The sequence below is a fragment of the Hetaerina americana genome, unplaced genomic scaffold, assembly GCF_022747635.1.
Source record: "Hetaerina americana unplaced genomic scaffold, ioHetAmer1.1.p SCAF_16, whole genome shotgun sequence".
Taxonomy (NCBI): domain Eukaryota; kingdom Metazoa; phylum Arthropoda; class Insecta; order Odonata; family Calopterygidae; genus Hetaerina; species Hetaerina americana.
In genome coordinates this window covers 394151-418825 of record NW_027286719.1, presented here as the reverse complement: position 1 = coordinate 418825, position 24675 = coordinate 394151, and the positions used below count along the sequence as shown (strand labels likewise).

At 34.6% G+C, this 24675-nt stretch overlaps 1 protein-coding gene across 4 annotated transcripts in view; it reads right to left on the bottom strand.

Annotated features, from left to right (window-relative positions):
• Nucleotides 1-6716: 6716 nt before the first annotated feature.
• Nucleotides 6717-24675, bottom strand: part of CaMKI (Calcium/calmodulin-dependent protein kinase I) — a 212586-nt gene continuing 194627 nt past the window's right edge. For 2 of the 4 annotated variants that reach the window (XM_071584000.1, XM_071584002.1), the window contains 2 exons: nt 17924-18053; nt 6717-12490 (listed from right to left, as the gene is read on the bottom strand). In XM_071584000.1, coding sequence (XP_071440101.1) covers nt 12429-12490; nt 17924-18053 — 192 coding nt within the window. In that variant the 3' untranslated portion in view covers nt 6717-12428. The remainder of the gene's footprint in view (nt 12491-17923; nt 18054-24675) is intronic. The other 2 variants (XM_071584001.1, XM_071584003.1) reach the window with 1 other exon arrangement.

The window sequence follows — 24675 nt, the reverse complement described above, 5'->3', positions numbered from 1 at the left end:
CATCCCAGCAGTCAGGGGATCTCTGGTCAAACCAACTGGCTTGCAATCCACCGGGGTGCTTGCTGTGCGTGGAGACTCTTTAAGTGGGTGTTGAGTTCTCTGGCAGCCAGCCAGGTGTCAAATACTTGATATTTGCCAGGGAACAATGCCTCACTTTTGCTCTCTAAATTCTATCTAAATAGGTGGCTGGGGGCTAGTCACACCAAGTCAATTGGCTTCCATTTCAACTTTAGGTTTGGATGGTGAGTCCTGGATTTATGAGGTCCTCTGTAGGGTGGCACCAAAGGTGTGTAGGCTTGGAGGGCCAATGCTCTGGATTCCTGCACCTGTCTCCCAAATGATAAATATGCATCTCTTGTGGCAGGTGGGGAGCCCGGGGGGATGAACACTAAAATGTCATGAGTGAAGAAAACCCTCCTACATAAAAAATATCTCTCTCTGATAAGGGTAGGGTTGATAACCGTAATTTCATGTGCAAATGCTATCTGTTGATTAGGTACTTGAGGAAAAGTTAGACACTGAAGAAGTTCCATAGTCATAATGTTTTTTGTACAGCTGTTCTGGGAGAACTAAAGCTTGCCAAGAAAAAGGTGTGATCACTGCTCATTGAAACTGCTAAAAACTTTCAAAGTGAAAACCTATTTGGGATGTTAAGCTGCATGACATCTGTGTGTCTGTGGGGGTATACCACTTTGAACACCTGTTGGAGAGCCACAGGAAATGGGCACTCCTTGTCTCTGTTTTCATTTTGTACCGCTTTATGCTCAGAGTTTGCCGATGAGCAGTTAGTGCTGCTACTGACATTTTTTGTAGTTGCTTGTAAAAAGTCCTCCCCTGCTGGCTTTCTTTCCCTGTTTGGTTAAGATTTCATATTTCATTCCTAGTTTTAAGTTCTTCTTCTTGCAAACCACCTTTACACTATAGCCATGTATCTTTCTTTCAAAGCCATGCGTTTTATATGTACAATGACCAGTAAAGGTGAGATTTCACTCACCAGGATGGTTTATACTTGCCTGTTTAGGCAATCAATGAACATTTTGCAGTCATTGTGAATCATTAATCGTGAAGTCAAGGAAACAGAGAAACAAATGGTCTCTCAAGGTTTAGTTAACCCTACAGTAGACTTACTACTAGAAGAAACAGTGAGGTAATAAATGCCATCTACATTACCCTGATGTTCACCCTCTACAAACTCTACAAATAATAAGGTGTTAATTGGTTTCAAAACAGTACCAGACCCATCTTTCATTCCTGCTCTCATCCATTGTTTCCAACACTCTGGCTACATTACCACCAAATATGAAGGTGATGCTACTTGCCTTCTATATGGAAAGGACAAATATGAATACAAAAATTGTATAACCTAATTATCTTGTGTTAAATGCTGGGGCGAACGATGCCCTGTCCACTCATAATGGTCCAAAAATGAAGAAGGAATGGAAAGTCATGGTGCTAAAGATGCTCAACAAGATTCCTAACCTAGAAGCATAAAAGAAATATCAGGGACTAATGAACCCTTCATTTCCCTTGCACATTGCTTCAGTCAACTCTTCTCTCATCCAAATGTACCATTTCTCCTTGACAGAATACATGTCATTTCCACAACAAACCTATCAGGAGATAAAAGCCAAAGCGGAAAAGAATATTATCTCAAAGCAATAAAGGAACCAGGGTTTACCAAGAACCAAAATAAAAGGCCTCCATGACCAGGATTGCAGCCAACAGCCCTAAAAGAATAGTCCATCCCCTGGCCTCTCTGGAAAGGGAAATCCCCTGAACTGAAGTCAATGGAAGAAGACAAACGTTATCAAAAAATCCCCTTGGCAAGGAAAAAGGAGAATAGATTCTCAATCAAGCAGGAATAAATGCTACACTGACTTAGACTGCTCAAGATTTTTAAAATTTTCATCACATTTTTTATGACCATTTATTGTATTGGCTTTCATCAGCATAAGCAGGAGCTGAGCATTTTAATTCTTGATTTTAATCCTTTTGTAGCTGTCTAAAAGATACCCTTTATTATATTATAAACCGTACACACAGTAATCAACCAGAAGGTCGGTTTGATAGGTGATAGTTCACCTAGCACTAAGCCCAACGGCGTGTGAAATTCACACATCAGGGTAAGGGGGCCAGTTCCTTTCCCTGTGCCGAATATGGTTTCCCAGGAAGATCTGGTACCCGAAAAATCACATAGCTTAGGTGGAGCTGCAGGTGCCCAGAGACTTGCCCGGGAATCGAACCTGGGCCCCTCCGGTCAGTAGTCCAATGCTCTACCCCCTGGACTACCGCGACCTATTATATTATAGATAAAGGTATTTTAAATGGTATTGCCTTTTTTAGTCAGTGATGACACTAGTGAACAGTGAGTTCAGGGTGATGTTGCTCTTGCCATTCAGGCAGCTATTTACGCCTTCCAAATGCACAGCAACAAACCATTTCAAGTGGTGGCAGTGACCGCTCATTTTCCAAAGAGGGTCATGCTTTGTATCATGTACCTTCCGGTGGGTGCACTGGTTTCTCAACACAGCTTGAAAGCAGTCATCCACCAACTACACAAGCCATGTATCTGACTTTGGGATTAAATGCCCATGAGTACTGATGGGGAAGATCTGGGGTCCAATATAACAGGATAGAATGTATTTTACTTAGTTTTATCAAAGATTCTAATGCAGTTTTACTGAACAACAGGGAAAAAATGCATTCATTGCTTTTAACAGCATAATGTAGTTGACCAGCAAGTCGAAGGTCTGTGGTTCAAGTCCCGGTCAAGGAAACTTTTTCTGCATATGTATTGCACACAAACATAATGGATGGACATGTAGGGAAAATGTTGGCCATGGTCTTATAATTTTGGAGGGTGATGAAAAGGCCCTTTAGAATGGATTTAAGAAAATATATCCCAATATATTTCACAATGGATATATTTAATATATATAAATTATGAGTTGCAGTCCATTTGGAAAGATAATGAAAATCCTAGGCGGAAAAAGGTTTGAGTGAGCTGGCATGCTTGCATATATTTTTATGAAGGAGGAATGCTGGGCATCCATGTTGAAGAAAAGAGTGGTGGAGTTTATGGAAATATTAATTAAGGCAATTAGGTTTATTTGAGATTTGGCTCCCACAAATAGAAAAAGAGCCTGGGAGTGAATGTTTGGGGTTGGAGGGATGGTATTGCTGGGAATTATTCCTCAAGATGACTGAGGAAGAGTTTGGTGTAGAATTGATTAGACTTACTTCCCATGGCATAGCCTTTTACATTGATATCGGATTGGTTAATGAATGGGAAGGAATCTTGAGCAAGGATGAAATAGGCAAGATTAATGAGAAATTCTGTTCTAGGGATAAGGGGGTCGCATGTTTTGAAAGGAATTAGCAGTGGGAGGACAGATCTTTGGCATACAATATGGAGGTGTTCAAGGGGCTGATGTAGAATGAGTTATTAATATTCATGATATATACCTAATTATTTTTTCCTAAAAAACTGTCTGAAGGCATATTTTTTGTCAATGCTTCAAAATCCCTGGCTCCAGTAACTTCAGCACAAAATTCTTGACTTTGACAAGAAAAAAGAGAATGTAATGCGGCAGTTGATGACCATTCCAAAATAGGACTTAGCAAATTGTTTTGAAAAGTGGAAGAGGTACTGGGATAAGTGAGAGGTCCCAAGCAAGAGTACTTTGAAGGAGACTAAGGCCACATTGCTCTAGGTAGGCCATTTTTCTCAAAATATTGTATGGCTGGATCCTTTCTGGACAGGCCTGTACATATATATATGTGCACACACACATCATATTCTACAATGAATAAACATTGATACAGCGGCTATTTTTTAATGTAACAACTCCATTTTCTTCAAATAGTATTAATATTAAAGCACTTAGCATCCTTTTTCATCTAGTGCAAGAATTTTTCATAAATTCTTACCTGAAAAATCAATGTCTTATGCGCCGGTGCCTCTTATGGGTTGCGGTATATGATGTATGCATATATATATATATATATATATATGTCTTATTTGAAGAAGGCCGAAAGCTTAAACAATCTACAATATGTCCTTTTAAGTGTTACAATTTTATTCATGTTCTAGTGTGCTGTACAAAAATTTTATATATATATATATACCTATATATATATAAAATATATATATGTAGGTTGCGGTAGTCCAGTGGGTAGAGCGCTGGACTGCTGACCGGGGTGTCCCGGGTTCGATTCCCGGGCAAGGTTCTCTGGGCACCTGCAGCACCACCCAAGCTAAAGTGATTTTTCGGGTACCAGGTCTTCCTGGGAAACCATAACCGGCGCAGGGAAAGGAACGGGCCCCCCTACCCTGATGTGTGAATTTTCACACGCCGTATAGGGCTTAGTACTGGGTGATCTCTACCATCACCTACTAAACCGACCTTTGGGTTGATTACTGTGTTTATGGTTTATATATATATATATATATATATATATATATATATATATATATATATATATACACACACACACACATATGTATATCTGTAGAGAGACTTACCTGAAGAATGCCGAAAGCTTTAACTTTCTTAAATGTGAGAGTCCTTCTATGTGATTTCTATTTATACTTTGGTGTTCAATAGTGCCGTCCAAGTGTTATGCACACACACACTTGCATATACACACCGGTAGTTCATATTAAAGACACTAGTCAAATAAATAGAAATAAAAAAAGACAATAATATACAAGCAGTTAAAATTTCAGCAGATAGGCTGCTATCATTGGTCATTGAAGAATGACATCCTTGAGGTGAAGATGAGAGGGAAATGCATTAGAATAGAAAGGGTAAAAAGGAGAGAGGGAAAGGGAAATATTGGCGGTGGTGATGGAATGGTGGCTGTTGGTAGTTAGTGCACCTGGTAATTTTAAAACCTTCAGCATGCAAGCATGCCCTGACTCCCAGGTTCTCACCTCAATGTTGCCTGCTAATTCAGGGAGAATTTGTTTTACTGAAACGGATATGCAGTTATTGCAGGATTAATGGTGGGAAGAATTGTTTAGGAATGAGATGATCACGGATTGCGAGAGAACTTATAGAGTGGCATGATTACTGATATGAACAGAGGGTCATGTTGCATTTGCCTTCTTAAAAAGTTTCCAAAGGAGCTCTGACATAATTTTTAAAGTAATAGGGGAGTTCTAAACTCCTACACCTGTCTTCTTTAGCCTTTTCATTCTAAATGAAATGACATTCAACTTCTTCACACTTTCACCACAAGAAATTCTCTCCTCTTAGCCCAATGATTGCAGCCTGACTGCCAAAATGTAAGAGATTTCTGTGAGTGTCCTTTTTTCTTTGTATCTGTTTTAATTTTGTCTCTCATATATACTATGTGGCCACTGTTCAATGTTTCCTTCATATGTGTGTGTGCATACATAAAATCCATAAAGTCCATATATACATCCCAAGCAATGGAACACAAGTTGACAAAAATCAAATGAGAGATAACGAAGGATATTTGGTTGCTTTGGGAGCTGAAGACAGCCCAATCATCAACAAGGACCACCTTCACTCCCCGTATCCTTCCTTCATTTTCATCTTTTATACTTCTTCCTCCACCATCTGTAACACTGCTTAGAGTCAAAGAATATTATATTTAAGTTTTCCCACCTGTGACTTCGTGTAGAAAGGAAATGTGAGTACCATGGTTAAGAGACTGTAATAGTTTATGAAGGCAGATGTGGGTAATTCTCATGTTGTCATACCTCTGATTTTTCAAATTTGGAAGTCACTTTCCGAAAACATTCCTAGTTGACCCATACTAACGTTTTCCAATATGTTTGATTGTTATTGTATGTAATAAACTAGCAGGTCAATTTGAAGTGGCAAATCAAAAGAGAAGCACACAGAAACAAACTAGTGGGGAAATAATAAGATTTTTAAATTTTGCTTTAATAAATTCATTAATTTTATCAACATTTAATGAATGCATTGTACTCTCTCTTCATTTCAACATATGATTCATATATAAACATTTCAGTAAGGGCATTTAATTGAATTTCCATAAATTTAAATAATAAAGACAGTGAGAAATTGTACATCTCATCCAGTCTATATGCAAATACATCAAGGTATTTGCAACATAATACAATAAACAGCACAAATTTTAACATTTTTAAATGGTACTCTTACTCAGTGCTATCCCTTATCAGGAGATTATCAGGCAGTTAAAGTCCAAAAAAAGGCCACAATGAAGGGGACCTGTGATAAAGAGTACAACCTGGAAGCCAGCAAATTGTTGGGCAGCCTTCCACTCACAAATGACTTTTGATTCAATTTGAGTACCATGATTGCAGGAGAGTGGGAGGGGAAATGGGAGAGGCCACAAGCAACATAGCACCAGTGAGGGAAATGGGGAACCATGAATTGACACGGAGCGGGGCATATGTTCATGGGGAGTGGTGCACATGAGAGGAGGGGGTGGGTTTGGTGGTCTTGGCCGACTAAGGCACTTGAAGAGGAGTGAGAATGGTGCAGGGGGATGTGGAAGGGAGATGGGAGAAGAGTGTCACTGAGTATTGAGTTTATTGCAATTTATTACAAATATCCTTTGAAAAATGTTCAACAAAGTTATGCCTGAGGCAAATGAGTGTGATTGAGCATTTTTGACTTCACTATTCTTCAATAACCATTCCCCAGTGTTTTACATTATAGCATCTTGGATATCCAGATGAAAATTACAAGAAGAGATTAGGGCAACAAGAATTCTTATTTACAAAAAATAGACATAAGGTTTGCATATATACATACACATTATCTTGGAACTTGGATATGGAAAATAGACATGAGCAGGAAAACATTTAGTGAAGCTAACAGACACCACTGCGTATACATAGAGTGAATACCTCTCAAGCATTTATGATCACTACATGCAGCAACTTGTGCACATTTTTACAACCTGTATTGCTTGAGGAAGTCATTTACAAATTAAGGAAAATCATTTTGCACTCAACTACAATATGCACCACACTAAAACCAGCACATTTTACAGTTAGAAGAGAATTTTTATCACTCCATAAAATTTAATCCCACCAAAATATTTCTATTAATTCAAATGGAACAATATTGTTTGCTTAGCATGATAACATTGGAAGACATTTTTAACAATATTTTTCCAAATAAGGCTAAAGATTAACCTTAAAACACAATGACACTGAAGTGAGCAGCAAAAGAAGCTTATGCATTCAGTGCACTTAATTCAATGTTCATAAATAATCAATGAATAAGTGGTAAACATACATGAAAAAATATTTTTATTGAAACATAAGATAAACCTTCAATAGAAAAATATAATCCTATTCAAGAAATAAATCCTCACAATAAATTTAGCAATAAGAAGAAGAGAATGATAGAAATGAATAAGGGAAATGCTTTTGCAACATGATGTTGGCATTAGAATGCTGCCCTTAATGATTGATGCAATGAGCATTGAATATTTTAAGTACCACAGATAAAAGTTAAGGTTTTTTTTAAGGGACACACATCCTCCTCTCAGTCCACAATACTAACAAAGCTGCTGTTTCCAATCTGAGTCATATTCTATGACTACATCATCTTCATTTCATCAAATTCCAATTCTCAACAATGGTTTCTACAAGATCCAATGACCAATTAACCAACCAATGACGAAGTGATTATTCATGTCATCAATACAACAGCTAATAGCACCAGGTGACAGGTTTGGCAAATAGACACGACATTAACATGAACTCAACCAAAATCGCTGCTAGCTTTACTATTTGGTGAAGAACCTCACCTATGTTGCATCATATTTCTTAGGATAGGATGGGTCAAATGGAGAATGATACATACAATGGAATGGAAGCAACAGCCCTTGAATAAGTTTCTAATTAAGAATGGAAATATTTGAAGAGCGATTGGGCAATATTCACATTCAATTTGATAAATTAATTCCTCGAGCAGAAGATCTAAGACCTTATGCCTTGATGCCAGCATCCAAATAATGAAAAATGATAATCACTCCTTGATATCTGCTGGAAGAAGACCAGGTTTCCAGAAAATTTTTAACCATGGGAGGACACTGCGTTCCTTGCTAGTTACAAAGAGGCATTGACTGAAGAAGATGCCATTCAGGCACAAAGAAACAGGTAGATTTGAATATCACTGCCTCATAAATTATAAAATATTATTAGATTTTTAACCTTAAGTTTCTCAAACACCATGTGCTACATTTATCTAGATGTTTCCTTCATTCCTCCCTCAGAGGTTTCCAAATCCTGAACTCAACTTTCAAAATTTGGCATTGGAAAACCAAAGGAAAGAAAGACACTTTGAGTAATAAGTAATTGCCACTATGAATTCTGGTGAACTGATACCTGAAAGTATAACTGATGAAATACCACAAAAACTTTTAGCGTGTATGAGAAAAACTTAATGAAAGAAAATGATGCACAATGCCTCCCAGCTTCTTCCAATGTAAAATGTAGAATATGCTGGCATGAGCTGAACTCAAACAAAATATGTCATATTAATTTTCAGTACATTTAATTAATTTTGAAAAGAAGCGTATGAATTAATGTGATGATTAATTGTGTTAGAGCTGGAAAAAGTGCATAGAGATAGAAATAAAGCTTGTGGATCAGCTCTCAGGGAAGTTGTTAAGTCAAAACCCAGGCACTTATTATGGCATGAAATCATTGAATATCTCCCAAGGATTATTAATAGCATGGAACTAAATTTCACCCATGCCACAGCAAAAATCATGTCACAGATTGCGTTTCTTTATTAAAAAAAGTCACCCAAAGATGGACTGATGGATGAAGCAAGAAAATTAACAATGGGAATTTATAGAAATAAGACCATAACAAAATCAGCATATTTTCTTTCCAAAATAAATTTTCTCACTACTGCCTCACTCAGAGCTTAAATGTTCATCGTAGCATTTCTGTGAGAGAGCATAGACTCAACAATGAAACTACTGAACACAATGCCTACACCAAACTTGGTTTTTGAATGTTAACATTAATATTAAATCTTTATAAAATAAAAATTAAGAGTAAATTGAGCAATGGATGTTGGGAAGAGCTGCAAACATATCCAACCACCACTTATGATATATGCGGAATAAAAGTGATCACTCTGTTTTTAATCTTTTAAATAAAAATGGAAAACTGTTACATTACTAGTGCTTCAGTATGTGAATAGTATTTTATTTTAATTACTTTCTTTTAGCAACTTGTTCCTCACTTGAACCATATTTCATCATCATGTAAGGCTCTCCCAAGAGATTCATAATTGAAACATGCCATACAGTTTCAGCAAGAATCATTACACACCAATTGCTTCAACCAAAACTATACACTTTTATAATTGCACATCAATGTTTGATGCACTTCCATTCCCCAACTAAATATCCCTTGCTTTCAACACTACAGTTAAGAGATATTTGAAATTTCTGCCTGCATTTTAATGATACCTATGTCAATACTTTCAAAGCGGATGTAAAGTAATATTATGCTGGAACAGAAGCTGACTTAAAAAAGCATACCTTGATGCATAAAATTCGTAGATTAATCAGAAACAATATGAACCATCAGAAAAAATAAGAGCTTTTCAATGAAAGGGCAGTTGTGATAATTATTATACTGGCAATAAAAGTGTTAAGATTCACAAATGAAAACCCATTTAATAAATTCACCCAAGAGAACAGAATATTTATGAGATATTCTTGGTGTGATTTATCCTTTACATTCTATTAAAGCTTTGATAGTAAACAATGTTGGAAAAATTCCACACACAAAATACCCTTATCATATTGTTTTGCAAGACAAATAACTAGCTAAATGGCCCCTCAAAAGATATGGTGGACAAATTTCAAAGGATATTTGTTTTATAGAGTCACAAAGGCTACAATAATCTCCATATTTTGATTAATTCTCATTCTTACTTATTAAAATATTTTAATACCAATGTGAAGAATTGTACAATGTTTTTATAACATCTCTAACACAAATTTAGCATTAGATTATAGGTACCTATTATAGGTACTTAAAATTCTCAGTTTTACATTTTAAAACTCTCTGAAGTTTAAAGCCCAATGATTATTAATCCTTAAACACCATTTTTTGGTTTACACATTACCAACATACTAAGGCAATGTTATTTTCAACTTTAACTTTGTTGTGTAAATATTCATGTGTAACAGTATCTTAAAACTCTGAGAGAGCAGTTAAAATCATTTCACCATTTAGTATGTAATGTTTGCTTTATTGTTTTCCCGAAGGGAAACAGTTTGGCATTATTAGCAATAATTAATCAATCTGTACATGAGATGGCTGTTCACAGCATACAAACAATGCATAGGAAAGTTAAGGAAATTACTCGAATCGCTTTATATAGGTACCCAGTTTTTTGATGATGATGGTTAAAATGTTGGTATGATAAACTACAACAAGGTCACAAATACTACACACAAATGAGAGAAATTATGTGAGATAAACAGTGGAATTTTGGATGAACATTGATCATAAGAGATCGTGTTGTGTCATTGTATGAATAAGAAAGAATAACTTTTAAAAAATAATTTCATCTTGAATAAAAGTCAAGAGACAGAAAATAAAATTATTGCAAACTATTATAGGCACATAATCTAGGAGTGTCAGACCCCTACATCAATATGATAATTTTTTGGTATAAAACAAACAATCATTTGATAATCCTATAATTTACAGCAAATACACCATCATCATACACATAACGTGGATGGACTCACTCATTCTTTACACATTTTTTATTTTATACAGTTTATATTCAAAGAAAGTGCAAAGCTGTATTAATCTCTATGGAAGTAAAAATTTTGTATTCACTTTTAGTTGACACCAAAAGGCATATTAGGAAATTGGAAAAAGAGTTACCCTCTCTTTTATATATAGCCACACTTTACATATTAGCATTCTGGTGTCTTTCTCTATTTATAGGAAGATGAAAGTAATGGAACAATGTCCTTTCTGCCCTAACTTTTACCAATAATTTAATAAGACCCCATAAAGCTGATTTATATTGGCACTTTCATTCACCACAGTGAAAACATAAAAACTTCATAAATTGGCACTCAGTCAGGACCACCTTAGTATCATGTATGTATTCAGTGAGTATAATGAAGTAATAATTCATGTGCATGACTATATTAGTAATAATTCAGTTGCAAATGACAAAATATATTTTTGAAAAAGCAAAAATTCCAAAATAAAAATAATATTCTTGTAACTGATTCTATCTCAAGTAAACTCTAAAAAATGGAATGTCATTTTTTTTTTGGTGCTGCAATTATATGAGAAAACAAATAAAATTTTACACGATCAGTTTAAAATAAAATAATTTCATTTATAGCATTATTGAAGTTGCAGAAAATATTCATATCTTGCTCTTGCCTTGAAGGAAAAAATCAACTTTGAAAACACCCATGATTAAAACATGTATTAAAATAGAATATTTGATCACATTTAAAGTGGAGGTTATTAAAAATCTTTCCCATGAATGTACAAGGACCTCTAAATGAGTATTTTTATAAAGATACATTACCAGCTGGTAATCTACATGTGTGCTGATTAGAAATTGTCAAATTACCTGTGAAATTCTTTTAGCACCACTCCACTTACAGAAAAAATCAGATCCTACCTCCACTTTGTTCCCACAAACCTTAAGAATGATTCTGTATTAATTTCATCATATTTCAGATGGAAGGCAAAAATGAAGAGAACAATAAATTTCATTAGCAACACTCAGAAGATTTTAAAATGGCAAATTTTCCCTACAGTACATTAGCTAGGACAATCATGTGAAATAAACAAATCACATGGAAAGCCTTCAACAGAATGGAGGCCTGATATGATAGGTTTATGGCAGCACGAAAAGAGTATTATACATTTTATACTATAGGTACATAAGGTTCCAAGAGATATGTTAGAATCCATTTCACCATTAAAACGGCACAGTTATTTACAATGAAATGAGATTCTAGTGATTTAAAATGTTTTTTCCAAATCTAGAGTCTGTGTTGTATGTAATGAATTTTAGTATATATTTTTACCAATCATAAAGGCTTGGAGTATTATCTATCACTTAAAATGAAATCATTCTTTATAAGCAGATCAAATAGTTGGAGTCAAACAGAAAGCATATACATCTATAATATTAAATCTCAAGCAGTGTCCACAGAGTTCATAAATTCACAGTCCTTCATTTGTTTAATCAGACAAAGTAAAGTGTAAGGCCTTGAAAGTTAGAGACACTGTACATAGGATTACTCACGATAACAATTTAAGCAATGTTCATTCATAATATCACTGATTGCAGAGCTAATTATTTTGTGGAGACCCATTGAGAGCAGCACTTTGTTGAGGGCCACCCTCAACAATATGGCTCCGAGTGGGAAGAGGGCTTCTAGAGCTGCTCAGGGCCATCCGTTGCATTTGCCGTATCACTGTTGCTGCATGGTATGCTTGCTGGAATATTAATGGAATAAACAGTTAAATGGCAAACTTATAATAGAATTTTTCTTGATGTTCAGCGAACAAATTAAACCTTTTATGTTTTGAATACCTTAACAGAATTTTAAATTGAATAAAATGTTGGTAAATAGTTAAGATGAACTATTTAAATCAGGTACTTTTATGCATAAACTTTTAAATAGGTTTTCATAACGTAAATAATTTAAATAATTGAGTGTTTTATTTGAGAAAGTTATAAATTAGGAATATTTACAGCATCACTCAGGATTGGGGCCATGAGAATTTTAATATTTTAAATAGAATAAGGGCCCTTTTATTAGTCATGAATTTAGAAAGAGTCTTCATCTACTAAGCTACTCTAATGTGATGTTGGCATGTGAATCATTCCTTCTACTGATGCCATGAGATTATATAAGGAGTGTCACATAGAACAGGGAAAGGTGCTTCAGCTCAGCTCTGGCCATGCTAATGAAATTGAACAATGGGTTTACTAATACCTTGTTTCAACTGCAAGCTACTTACAACAGTTATACCTAGCATGTGTAACATTTAGTACTGGTGCTGAACACAGGTGAGTTTCTACGGAGGGGTAATTCATCCTGGGCTTGAGTTTGTGCTAGTCACAGTGGTAGTTACATTAATTCCAGGTTATGAGGGTAAAAGAAACTTAACACTTCCACAATAAAGATTTAATATTTCACGACCATGGTTTCCATGCTGTGTACCATCGAAACCATGGTAGTGAAATATTAAATCTTTATTGTGGAAGTGTTAAGTTTCTTTTTACTCTAATAATGAAGGAATTCTACAAAGTTAAATCTGAAACTGTAATGTTTGATTCTGAGGTATTAACATAAATAAAAGGGTGCCCTGCAATGATCCTATGTAACTTTAGACAAAAACATTTTTTATAGGAGGCAATGTTGGAAATGTTTTAACTATTTATAGCTCATTCTATAGCCCCATTTCTATTGTTGCTATTAAAAAATGACATGAAATCAATTTTCAAGGAATTTTTTTTTATTAGCTGATGACTACAAAATGCTGAAATAATAACCTCACCATTTGACTGTCTTCAAACCAATTTGCGGAAAACATAATCCAATTTTATATTCATAACACCACTCTTGCTGTGTTTGTAACAAATATCAGCAATTTTTTCGGCCAATGCAATGAATTTAAAAATTAAAATTCCTTTCAATACATAACTTTCCTTTCATTAGGTCAAATCTAGAGTTAGCACACCTGTCTGGAATCCATATTTCAAGATTTCTAATATGACTGTTGAAAGTATTTAAGATGGGTTCTTGAGGTTCTACTCATACTATCTTGGCCTAGATATCATACATATATTATGTTGCTATTCTGGTAAATGCATATCATCTTTGTATACTGGCAGATGTATACAGATATTGACCTAATATTTCATATAAATTAAAAGAGGTATCGATTGTCCACCTTAAATCATAAAATATTTATTCAAATTCTGAAAAGAGCTCCAAGAAAACAAAATCTTGTTTTAATACACTAGTATCACACTAAATATTGGGTAAGTTTACCCTAAGATAAAATGATTCAGCTAGCTAATGACACTAATATCGATCTGTTTCTTCTTTTGAATAAGCTATAATTAATAACTCATCTGAATTGATTTTTCATAATGTTTATATGCCCTAATTAATTTGTGTAAAATAAGTTAAGAGCCATATCATAGTCATCTGTAATATTTAAGCCCATTTCCTAAATTTTCATATAATTGTATTTCTTATATTTTGTATTCATAAAACAAATTCCTTATCCTTATAATTCTTGATACTCCATAATGAAAGTAGCAATGAACGATGTGTCAAATTGTTTTAAATTTATAAGTTTAATATTTAAATGATCAATGTTTCATTTAATTACCTAAAATGAGAAATTATTTAATTTCTTATATGCAACACAAACTTTTATAAAAAACATTTTCTTAATTTGTGCAGAGGGATTTGTAGTATTCCATTATAAATAAAGCAGAATGAGGTAAATTTAGCATATATTTTAATATATTTCATTGCATTTTCATTTGATTTATGGGTATTCCCAAAAAACTAAACTGAACATAAGAAAAACTGAATTTTAATATTAGTTAAAAAATTTATGTCAAAATGATCAAAAAAAGAAGTTTGGTGGCAGAAGCATAGAGTTAGTATGAAAAATTACTATGAAATCAGGGTAACCACTCATTTAAAAATTTCTTTTCCTTGCATATTCCTGAAAAACTTGACATCATTTATCCTAATATCTCTTGTAAGTGTTTGGAATCTGATTAGGCATTTTGTCCGATCCTGAATTTTTCACCACTTCCCCATTAATTGCTGAATTTCTTTAAGAAACTGAGTTTTTCCAGATGTTTCCTTGAGTTTCCCATCATAGGGGCCACCATGAAGAAAGACTTTGTCAATGTAGCTACACATTCTTTCAGTGATGTCTTTCTCTATTTATTTCACAAATTCAATTTTGTTGTAGAATCACAGAATCTATAAAAAATACATATTACATGTATATTTAATATTTACAGCTACCCTTATTGTTTGTGGTGACTTTGGACATTCTACTTTTTCCAAAAATGACTATGAGATCTTATTTCTTTATTTTTAAAATATATATTCTTTCAATTCATATTTTGAATAATACAAGTTCAAAAAATATTTCCTAGAGAAGTCTAATTACTTTCACTCCCATCTTACTTTTCACAATGACTTTAGATTTTTTGTTTTGACAGCCCAAAAAAATTGTTTTGCCATGATTTAAATTCATTTCAGAAGTACTTTATTCCAGAGACATCTCTATGGTAATCAAAATAATACTGGGTTACATTACAATCCAAATTTACAGCCACATATTTCCCATTTTCTCTAAAACTCTGTGTTATGCTTCCAGAATTAAAAACTCTGAACCCAACCTAAACCATGAAACTAAATCCAACTTTCTCTAGTTTTCCTTGAGATTCTCAAAAAGAATGGACTAAAATCTGAGCCCCATCCAATTCAAAACACATTTAAAGTGTTTTTCCATGCTTTTAACACTTCCTTGTAAAGAAATGCTGCCTCGCTGTCATGTGAGTGTTTTGAAAGTTGTCAGGGGGTGATATTTTTCCATTGTCATTCACATCCCCTTCCTTTAATGCCTCCATTGCATTATTCAGCCAATTTTGATTAAACCTAAAAACGAACGTCCACCACATGCATTGGTAATTTTGGCATTTGGTCAAACCAATGCACAAAAGTTTATTTTTTTTAATTGAAAGGCAAACTACCAGTAGTAGTGGGAAAAGTCACCACATTGAATTGCCATGAAATTCAATCTTTGAATGATAGAAATTCAATACTATAAACTATTATCTGTGATATTGTTATTATTTTATGATGCTATAATGATCAATTTCTGATAAATCAGGGGCAGTATCTGAGGCAATATTTTGTATAAGCAACCATCTCTTAGAACTAAATGAATTAAATATTATGCAAAATAAATTTATGCTTCTGAATAGCTAGATTTTAAAATCTGTTGTTAAAATATTTTTTATGATCACTATTTAAACAAAGTTACCATTATTTATAGAATAAAAATAAATAATAATTTTTTTAACTCTTGCACAGAAAAATTTCCCAATTAATTTCCCTTTTCATTTACTACATATTATTTTTTTCACAATAAAAGTTAACAAAACAAACATGGTGAGCTTTTTTGGAAAGATGCTATAGCGTACATAAAGAGTGCAACCTTAAGAAATAAAGGATGTAAACCTTCTAATGGCAGTACTTAGTGGCTAAACTGTATTGTCTCACTATTGGAAGAAGCTGTAATGGAAACAAGGCATCAATGACAATGGTAGATCATTATAAAATATTAAAGTTATAACAATGGGTATCACAACTAAGTGTTCCATTATCAAAAACAGCAGCTGATGCCTTGATAATCAAATGGCTTGCCCCTTAGAAAATCTTAACGAGGATTACCAGTGAATAATGAATTAATGACAATAATCTCCCTTTACAAATAACTTCCTTTAAAAAATTCAACATTTTTCATTTTATCTGATTATTTTTTTGCAAAAATTTAGTGTTACCTAAAATTTTATCTAATAGTACAACTGATTTGAGAGTGCAATATCAATTTGGGCTGCAAGGAAAAATATACTAGTGGTGTAGGAATTTGAAATGTCTCCCAAGGAGCTAGAATTCCTCTGTGACGAGGGACGAAAAGACTTAATAAAACTCAAAGCTAGCAAAAAAGTGCCATTAGCAATGCTGCCATGATGAATAGCTGAGAGTGAATGCATAAAGAGATGTCATAGAAGCTGTGTGAAGAAAGTCCAGTTAAAAAGGCACAAAACATATTACAAAAAGTACAAATTTCACCTTATCATTCAAAACACTTATTTTCGTATCAAAGCCTGGTATTAAATGCAACTTGTTTATGTAGGTTTTGCCAATTTAAAATGAGTCCATCACAAAATAACAAACCCAGACTAATCGATGGAGTTCATATTCATTATAAATAAGTGGACACTGAAAAATATTATAAATTCATATAATAATGTGATTTTTAACATTAAGAGATGAATTTAGCCTCTTAAGCCACATAATTGGTGTGCTAATGGTTGTCACAAAGAATTAATGAGCATAGCTACAGAGGATGTTCTATAGCTGCAGGGGAAACAGATAGTGCAGTGATATTCAGGTCCATTAGCTTCAGGAGAAAATACAATGAAATATGATACTCAATTAGGTTAAAAAAGATAAGAAATTGGGAAATGCAGCATTAGATAAATGACTGACACGTGAATAACATATTTGGAGGAAAAAATGTTGGTGCAAGGACAAACATGTTAACAAATCAATAATAAAAAATATGAAAATACACAATGAGATGAGCAAAACTGCTCCATTTGCAAGCAGCTACATTGGCAACATAACTGGTCTATTGTATCTACACACCCATTTGGAAAGCACAAGCATTTGCCTATTAACGTGGTTTTCTTAACAACTAGAATGAAAATTAACTCCTCTTCAGTTAACCCATGTGATGGAAATTACTCTAAAAACACCATGATGTCCAATGTAAAATAAATGCTGCAATTGCACCAAAACAAACATGCATGTCAGCATTCTCATGCATTGTCTTCTGGTTCCATTTAATGAATAGAGAAGCGATCACACTGGTAGCTGCTATTTTCCTTCAGCTCATTCTGTACTTTGAAACACTAGAATGATAATTCATTCCAGGATAAGAAGCTCTGAAATCACTTCTATTTTATGCTCTTATGCACATCAATGAAATATGACAAGTCTGAACAACATTCAAGGTACAGAGCAGCTTCTATGGGAGGACGCCCTAAGGACACAAAAGGAATGACAACACTCGACTGCTTTGCAGTAAGAATACCTTCCTCTTCCCCCTCAGCCTCTTCCTGAATAGTTGTACATTTGTGAGATTCGTCTACTTCCATGCTACTAGAATTATTAAGAGCTAATCTCTGCATCTTGTGAACCATAGCTATCGCGTGCATTAATTGCTGCAAAAAGAATGAAGGTATCAGACGCATTGAAATATTCACTAGTTTCATTAGAAATACTGGTTGCGAACCAACAATTTTGAAAATAATTCAATTGCCACCCAAGAGAACATTATGATTGAAAAAAAAAACAATTTTCTTCAAGCAAGAACACTCTAACTTTATTCATATAGCGCTAACTATAAATTGATTGAATGATCATCATACATAATTTTTACTAGTGCCATTGCAAGAAACATTCATTTATTTTCTGAAAGGTTAAGGAGTAATATCAAGAAAACAAAATATGGATTTCAAACGGAGGCCAAAAATCAATCAAATGAGGGATTTTCATTGAGTATAAAATGAAAAATAGAAAGAAAATGTTCACTAGAATCACATGAGTGAGTGAATATATTATCATAAACCTTTTAAAATGGCAGATGTAAAACATTTTTAACTATTTTGCAAACAAAGGACAAAGATATTTATCCCTTTGAATTATGGTTATCTGAAATGATCATAACCATAAACATAATGCCACTTATCAAATAAGCTGTTAAATCATCAAACCAAATTAAACCAATGAAGACGTAGTTAAATGTCAAGTACTCTGGACATTCTAATATGCCTAAATAAAGACTATTATGTGGCACTTAGTGCAACAAGTACTAAATTCTGGAAGAGCAATGAGAAAAAATTAATAATGAAGAGAAGTACAAAACTTGTTATCACTCACTAGGACTATACCACAATAAAAATGTGAATGTGTGTGTATGCATGCATGTGTGTGTGTGTGTGTGTATATATATATATATATATGGATATATATATGGATATATATATATATATATGTATATGGATATATATATATATATATATATATATATATATATATATGTATATGGATATATATATATATATATATATATATATATATATATATATATATATATATATATATATATATATATATATATATATATATATATATATATATATATATATATTTATATATATATATATATATATATATATATATATAAACCTGACAATTCTGGTTGCCTGATTTTATCCTCCCCTAACTCCCCAACAGAAAGAATCTATGTATTTGTAGACCACTACCTTCAGCCAATAGTCCATTCCCCACCATCATTCATTAAATACTCATACCATTTCCTGGACAGGCTAAAATCAACCTTCCTCCATCCTTCCCTCCAGATTCCTATATTACCTTGGCCACCATTGATACCACATCCCTTCATACCTCAATTCCCCTCTCAGAATGTCTCTCCGCTCTCCAATACTACCCCTCCCAACACACTAAGCCACATATACCCAGCACTAAATTTCTCCTTAGCCTTTCTGACTTCATCCTTACCCATAATTCCTTTAATATTCCTCCTTTAATAATGAATTCTACTTGCAGATAAAGGATTTTGCAGAGAGCAGCAGGTTCAGCCCTACCTATGCAAACCTCTTTCTTGGTCTCGCAAATAAAAAATCCCTGAAACTTCTAATTTGGCGAATCTAGGGCCGCTCTGAGATCCTCTCTTCCACAAATATCTTCACCATCATCCGGCCTCATCCATGTACTCCTCAGTTCTTCATCCTTTCCCAAATACATAAACTCGACATCCCAGGCCAACCAACTGTTTCTAACTATAATTCATCAACAGAGAGAATTTACCCTTATGGCTACCATTACTTCCAACTGCTGGTCTACTCTCTACCATCCCATGTTAAAGATACCCGCAATATCCTCAATTTCCTTCTCCACTCAATCTCTCTCCCTCCAGATGCTCAAATCATCAACACCACAGTAGACATCGCATCCCTCTACAACTCAATCCCTCAATCTGAAGGTCTCCCATCTCTACAACCCACAACTCCGCAATAAACATTACCTTCAGGTGAGATTCTACTGCCCATCGCAGGCCTGTGCGATGGGCAGTAGAATCTGCCCCTCATATTCAAACCTCCACCGTGGCCTCCTTGAAAACAGCTTCCTTTCCAGTTGCCCCCTGCGACCTCTTCTATGGCCCAGATATATGTATTGATGACATGAATATCCTTCTCTGGTCGCGTAGTATGGAATCCCTTGAAAAATTCATTTCCTCTCTCAATGCCTTATCTTCTCTCTCCTTCACCTCAACATACTCTACCTCAGAAATCACTTTCCTCGATGTTCACATTTCTCTCACTAATCAAAATTTCCACAACTCTGTCCACATTAAACCCACTAAAAAACACCAATGCCTCCACTACACCAATTGCCACCTATCGCTCACTAAACACTCTTCCATACTCACTCTCCACCCGTGGTCACCATATCTGTAATAACTCAAACTCCCTGGACAAATTCCTTCACAATCTACGAGGGTCATCCGGAAAGTAGTACCCGTTCGTGCCGCATGAAGTGCTGACGACGCGAGTAGCCGCTGGACGAGGTCAGATAGCTTCAGTGGCTTGTCTGCCTTCTCTGAGCCAAGTTGCGTGACGCTAGCATTGCCTGTGTTGTTTCTGTGATTGTTTACAATGTTTAAAAAAATTGAGAACGCCGCCAGTTGTGAAGTGAGGGCAGTGATTAAATTCCTCAATGCAAGAAACGTTCGCCCATGTGATATTCATCGCCAATTAAAGGAGGTGTATGGAGACAATGTAATGGACGAGTCGTCTGTTCGGCGGTGGTGTCGCAACTTCAACATGGGGAGGGGGAACACACACGACGATGAGCGTTCGGGGAGACCGTCTGTCATTACAGACCAACTGGTGAGCTCAGTTGACGAATTCGTGAGGAACGATCGGCGCGTCACAATTGATGACATCTGTGAGCATTTTCCCAATGTTTCTCGAACAATTGTTCATGAAATTGTTAAACACCATCTGCATTATGCAAAAATTTGTGCAAGATGGGTCCCTCGCGTATCTCAATGAGCTGGCGGCGAAGGACTATGCAGCAGGAATACAGAAACTTGTCACACGTTATGACAAATGCCTTAATTTGCTTGGAGATTATGTTGAGAAGTAGTTTAAAGTATCCTCTTTCAAATAAAATTTTTTATGTTTGTTAATATTTACTTTTGTCTTTTTATTTCACGAACGGGTACTACTTTCCGGATGACCCTCGTAAATACCGCTCTCCTCTGCCGCAGTCACCCAGACACCCTTCTCAATAAAAAAATACTTTGACACTTTCACTCACCCAAACCTTCCCAAGGCACTACATTGAACACCTCTCCATTTACACAACATAAATCCCAGGGATTCAGTTTCTGAGACATTCTCAAAGACCTCTTCCCCATTCTGACAAACCAAAATATAATAGCAAACTTACTGTGCATATATCCACCACTACTTGCCTTCTTTCTCAACTTAGCAATGCTCTCCCATCCCACAGTACTCCCTCATGCACATCCAATAATATAGCCTATCAACCTAACTGCAAACTCTGTCCCTCCTTCGACGGTGGGCAGTACATTACACCCTCAACATCCGCATCAACAACCACAGCACCTTATGCAAACCTTAACCCCAATTAAGCTCTCCACCAGTGCCTAAACATGCCTCTCTCCATAATGTTTCATTCAACAAATGTATTCATTATTGCCCCCCTTCCCCAATCAGACACAATGCTAAAACTCAAACTCTTTGAATTGGCATGTATCTGGTTTCTTGGCACCACTACAAATATTGATCTGAACCTTGCCCACTAGGGGGTACACCCTTCTCCTTCCCGTTGACACCTACCCCTTCTGATCATCCCAAATCCCTCCCTCTCCCATCTCACTCTCCTTCATATACCCTCGCTATGCCCATCCTGTAAATCACCAGCATCCTCAGTTTTCACCAAAATTGTTTCACGGTAAACATTTGTGTAATCAGTAAAATTAGATAATCACATCACAAGAAGTAATTAGATATTCTTCAGGGAATATTTAACTCATCAAGGATGGCTCAAAACACAGCTGATCTTGCTGATATTATATGTATAATAATACCTTAACACCATAACTGATGAGAACAATATTTTGATACAAATGTTACATTAAACATGACAAAATCAGGCACACCCCAATTTTGCACTGAATATTTTAGTACCAGAGCATTAGTAACTGGAGTCATTGATTACCATAATTACTTGTGATAGGCAAAAAAAAATAACATTCACTCTCACCTTCATGATTGGAATGGTATATACTACCTATCATTTACTACAGCATTCCCTATTTTTTTGCTCAAATTAACCAAATTCTTAAGAAATATCATTACTAAAAGGAAAGATGTCATCAGGGTCACATATTGAACACATCGCTACCATTATTTGTGGAAATGATTCTGGGAACAATCTTTGATGACAAATTTAACTCCATATACATGTAACCCTTAATACGCAATAGTAAGTGTGGCTACTTAAGGAGTTAATAATCAGTAGCAATGATATGATAAATAAATCCAAGAAGTTACTGAATGGAATTACTGTTCAGTGATTGGATTTCTTTTCATTATCACTTACAAGTTATCAATACAAAATCTGAAACAAAAAATATCTCCAGGAAAATATTAATTACAACACCACCAGAGGGAATTGAACAAAGAAATTTGGCTTACATTATAGAATAATTCATTTATTTAAGTCATAAGAAATTATAAAAAAATAGAATCTTGTGATTGCTTTTGTGTTACAAATTGAGTATCTTCAGGCATGGTGTGGAGGAAGTCGAACATAATGAATAACTGATCGTAGCACTTTTCCACTTCAGAAAATTTTATTTTATGACCGGGTTTTGATGTAATAAATTGCAACCCAGTCTTTAAATAAAAATTTTATCAAGAGGAAAAGTGCTACAATCAGTTATTCATTAACTCTTGTGTATTTAAGCTATTCATTATTTTTATGGTGAAATGCAGTAACCACTTCTAGAAAAGAATTCCTGGGAAATACGTGCTAAGATCAAACAAAAATTTTTATCTGACCAATTTTCCTAGAATAATATTTTGCAAGTTTATGTTACAAATGTGAGTCATGAAACGTCTAAATGGTTTGGTACAACAGAAAAAAACTATAATGACATAATTTATTAATTTCATTTAGCATTAATAAACTCACAGGACTGACTACAACTTTTTAAAAACGACACAAGGAAAATAATCATGTATGCATGGGCTTCCATTTTATTGCCCCAATTGAAAATTGAAAGGACTCATATCCCTATTTGAACAAACATGGAACACATAAAGAAAACAAGGAGTAGCACCATAATTGTCAATGATACGTAAGCATTAGAATGTAGCTTGTTCAACAAATTGATTTTTCTTTCAGTGTTGAGACGGAATTATGCTAAATTCCAAGAAAGACTGATAAACTTCAACCATCTTAATGAGAGCAGGAACAAAAGAGAGGGGGAAAACCACACATACTACCTGCTTGTAAAGCATGAACTGCCTGAATTTTGTGAACTAAGTTGGTAAAGGCAGGCCATTGATTCATAACCAGAGCTCAAGAAGTGGGTAGATTTTGTGCATTTCTATTTTACTGAGCACGTAAGAGTAGCTTAAATTTTTCCTTCTGAAAAGCATAAAAAACCTGAATTATTATTTTGTGAAGCTACCATAGTTGGCAATCTGAATAGATAGATAAATTGGATGCCATTTTGATATTCACACTCAAATATGAGGTCTCAAAAAATGTTAGAGCTTGTACAGAACAATTTTGTCAAGCCTTACTACTCCTACATTTTACATTTTTTGTACTTGTAAAAGAAAGTTTTACGTAGGATAGTGGCCGAGAAAGTAAATAGATCAAATATAGAGATTAACTTAATATGTAAACATTATAGTACTATAAAAGTTCCTGAAATACCAGGGAGCAATTCCTCATCTACAGGTAATGAATACAAATTTCTAGCATTGAAAATAGGGATTAGCAAATATTGCCACATATTCAAATAACATGGTTTTCCATTACTTTTGGTAAAAGTTATTCCCTGATTATTTGGTTTTTGAGTGGATAAGTTATACTCAAGTTAACCACCATTTTTCAATACTGTTTGGTAAAAATCATCAAAAAACCTGAGATCAAACCAGAAGTGCAGTGCTTTTGCAGCCCTAAAGTCAAAATACCATGTCTTTTTCCTCCTTGAAAGAGGATCATGAAGTAATCTTAATACATTTAGTACATGGGAGGGACAAACCAACAGACTTCATTAGAGCATTCAACATCACATTCATTTGTAATAGTTATTCCACCAATTAGGTGTTTTCCACACTGTCCAGACAATGGGGCAGTGCAAAGTGTTTTTCTGCAGGCTAACTTCAATTTTGTTCAGGTTCACTGACAATTCAATTACTTTTACTAAAGCCAGGCTGATTTTATATTTTATAATTCCTGGTTAAAATACCCCCATCAATATTATGAAACTGCTACATTACATAAGAGTAATAAGAACATCTCCTCTCTTTGAGAATGAATAAAAAGATATAGTACAAACCTATTAGTGGAAATTAACTTAATTTTGCTTTGTTTTACTGAACAGTTGCATGATGTGCCTCATTCCATTATAGCTTACTCAGGTGGGAAATGTGGTCCCTGTATTTAAGGAAAGAAGGGAGGGTGGGGGTTGGTAAAGTGGAGCAGATAGAT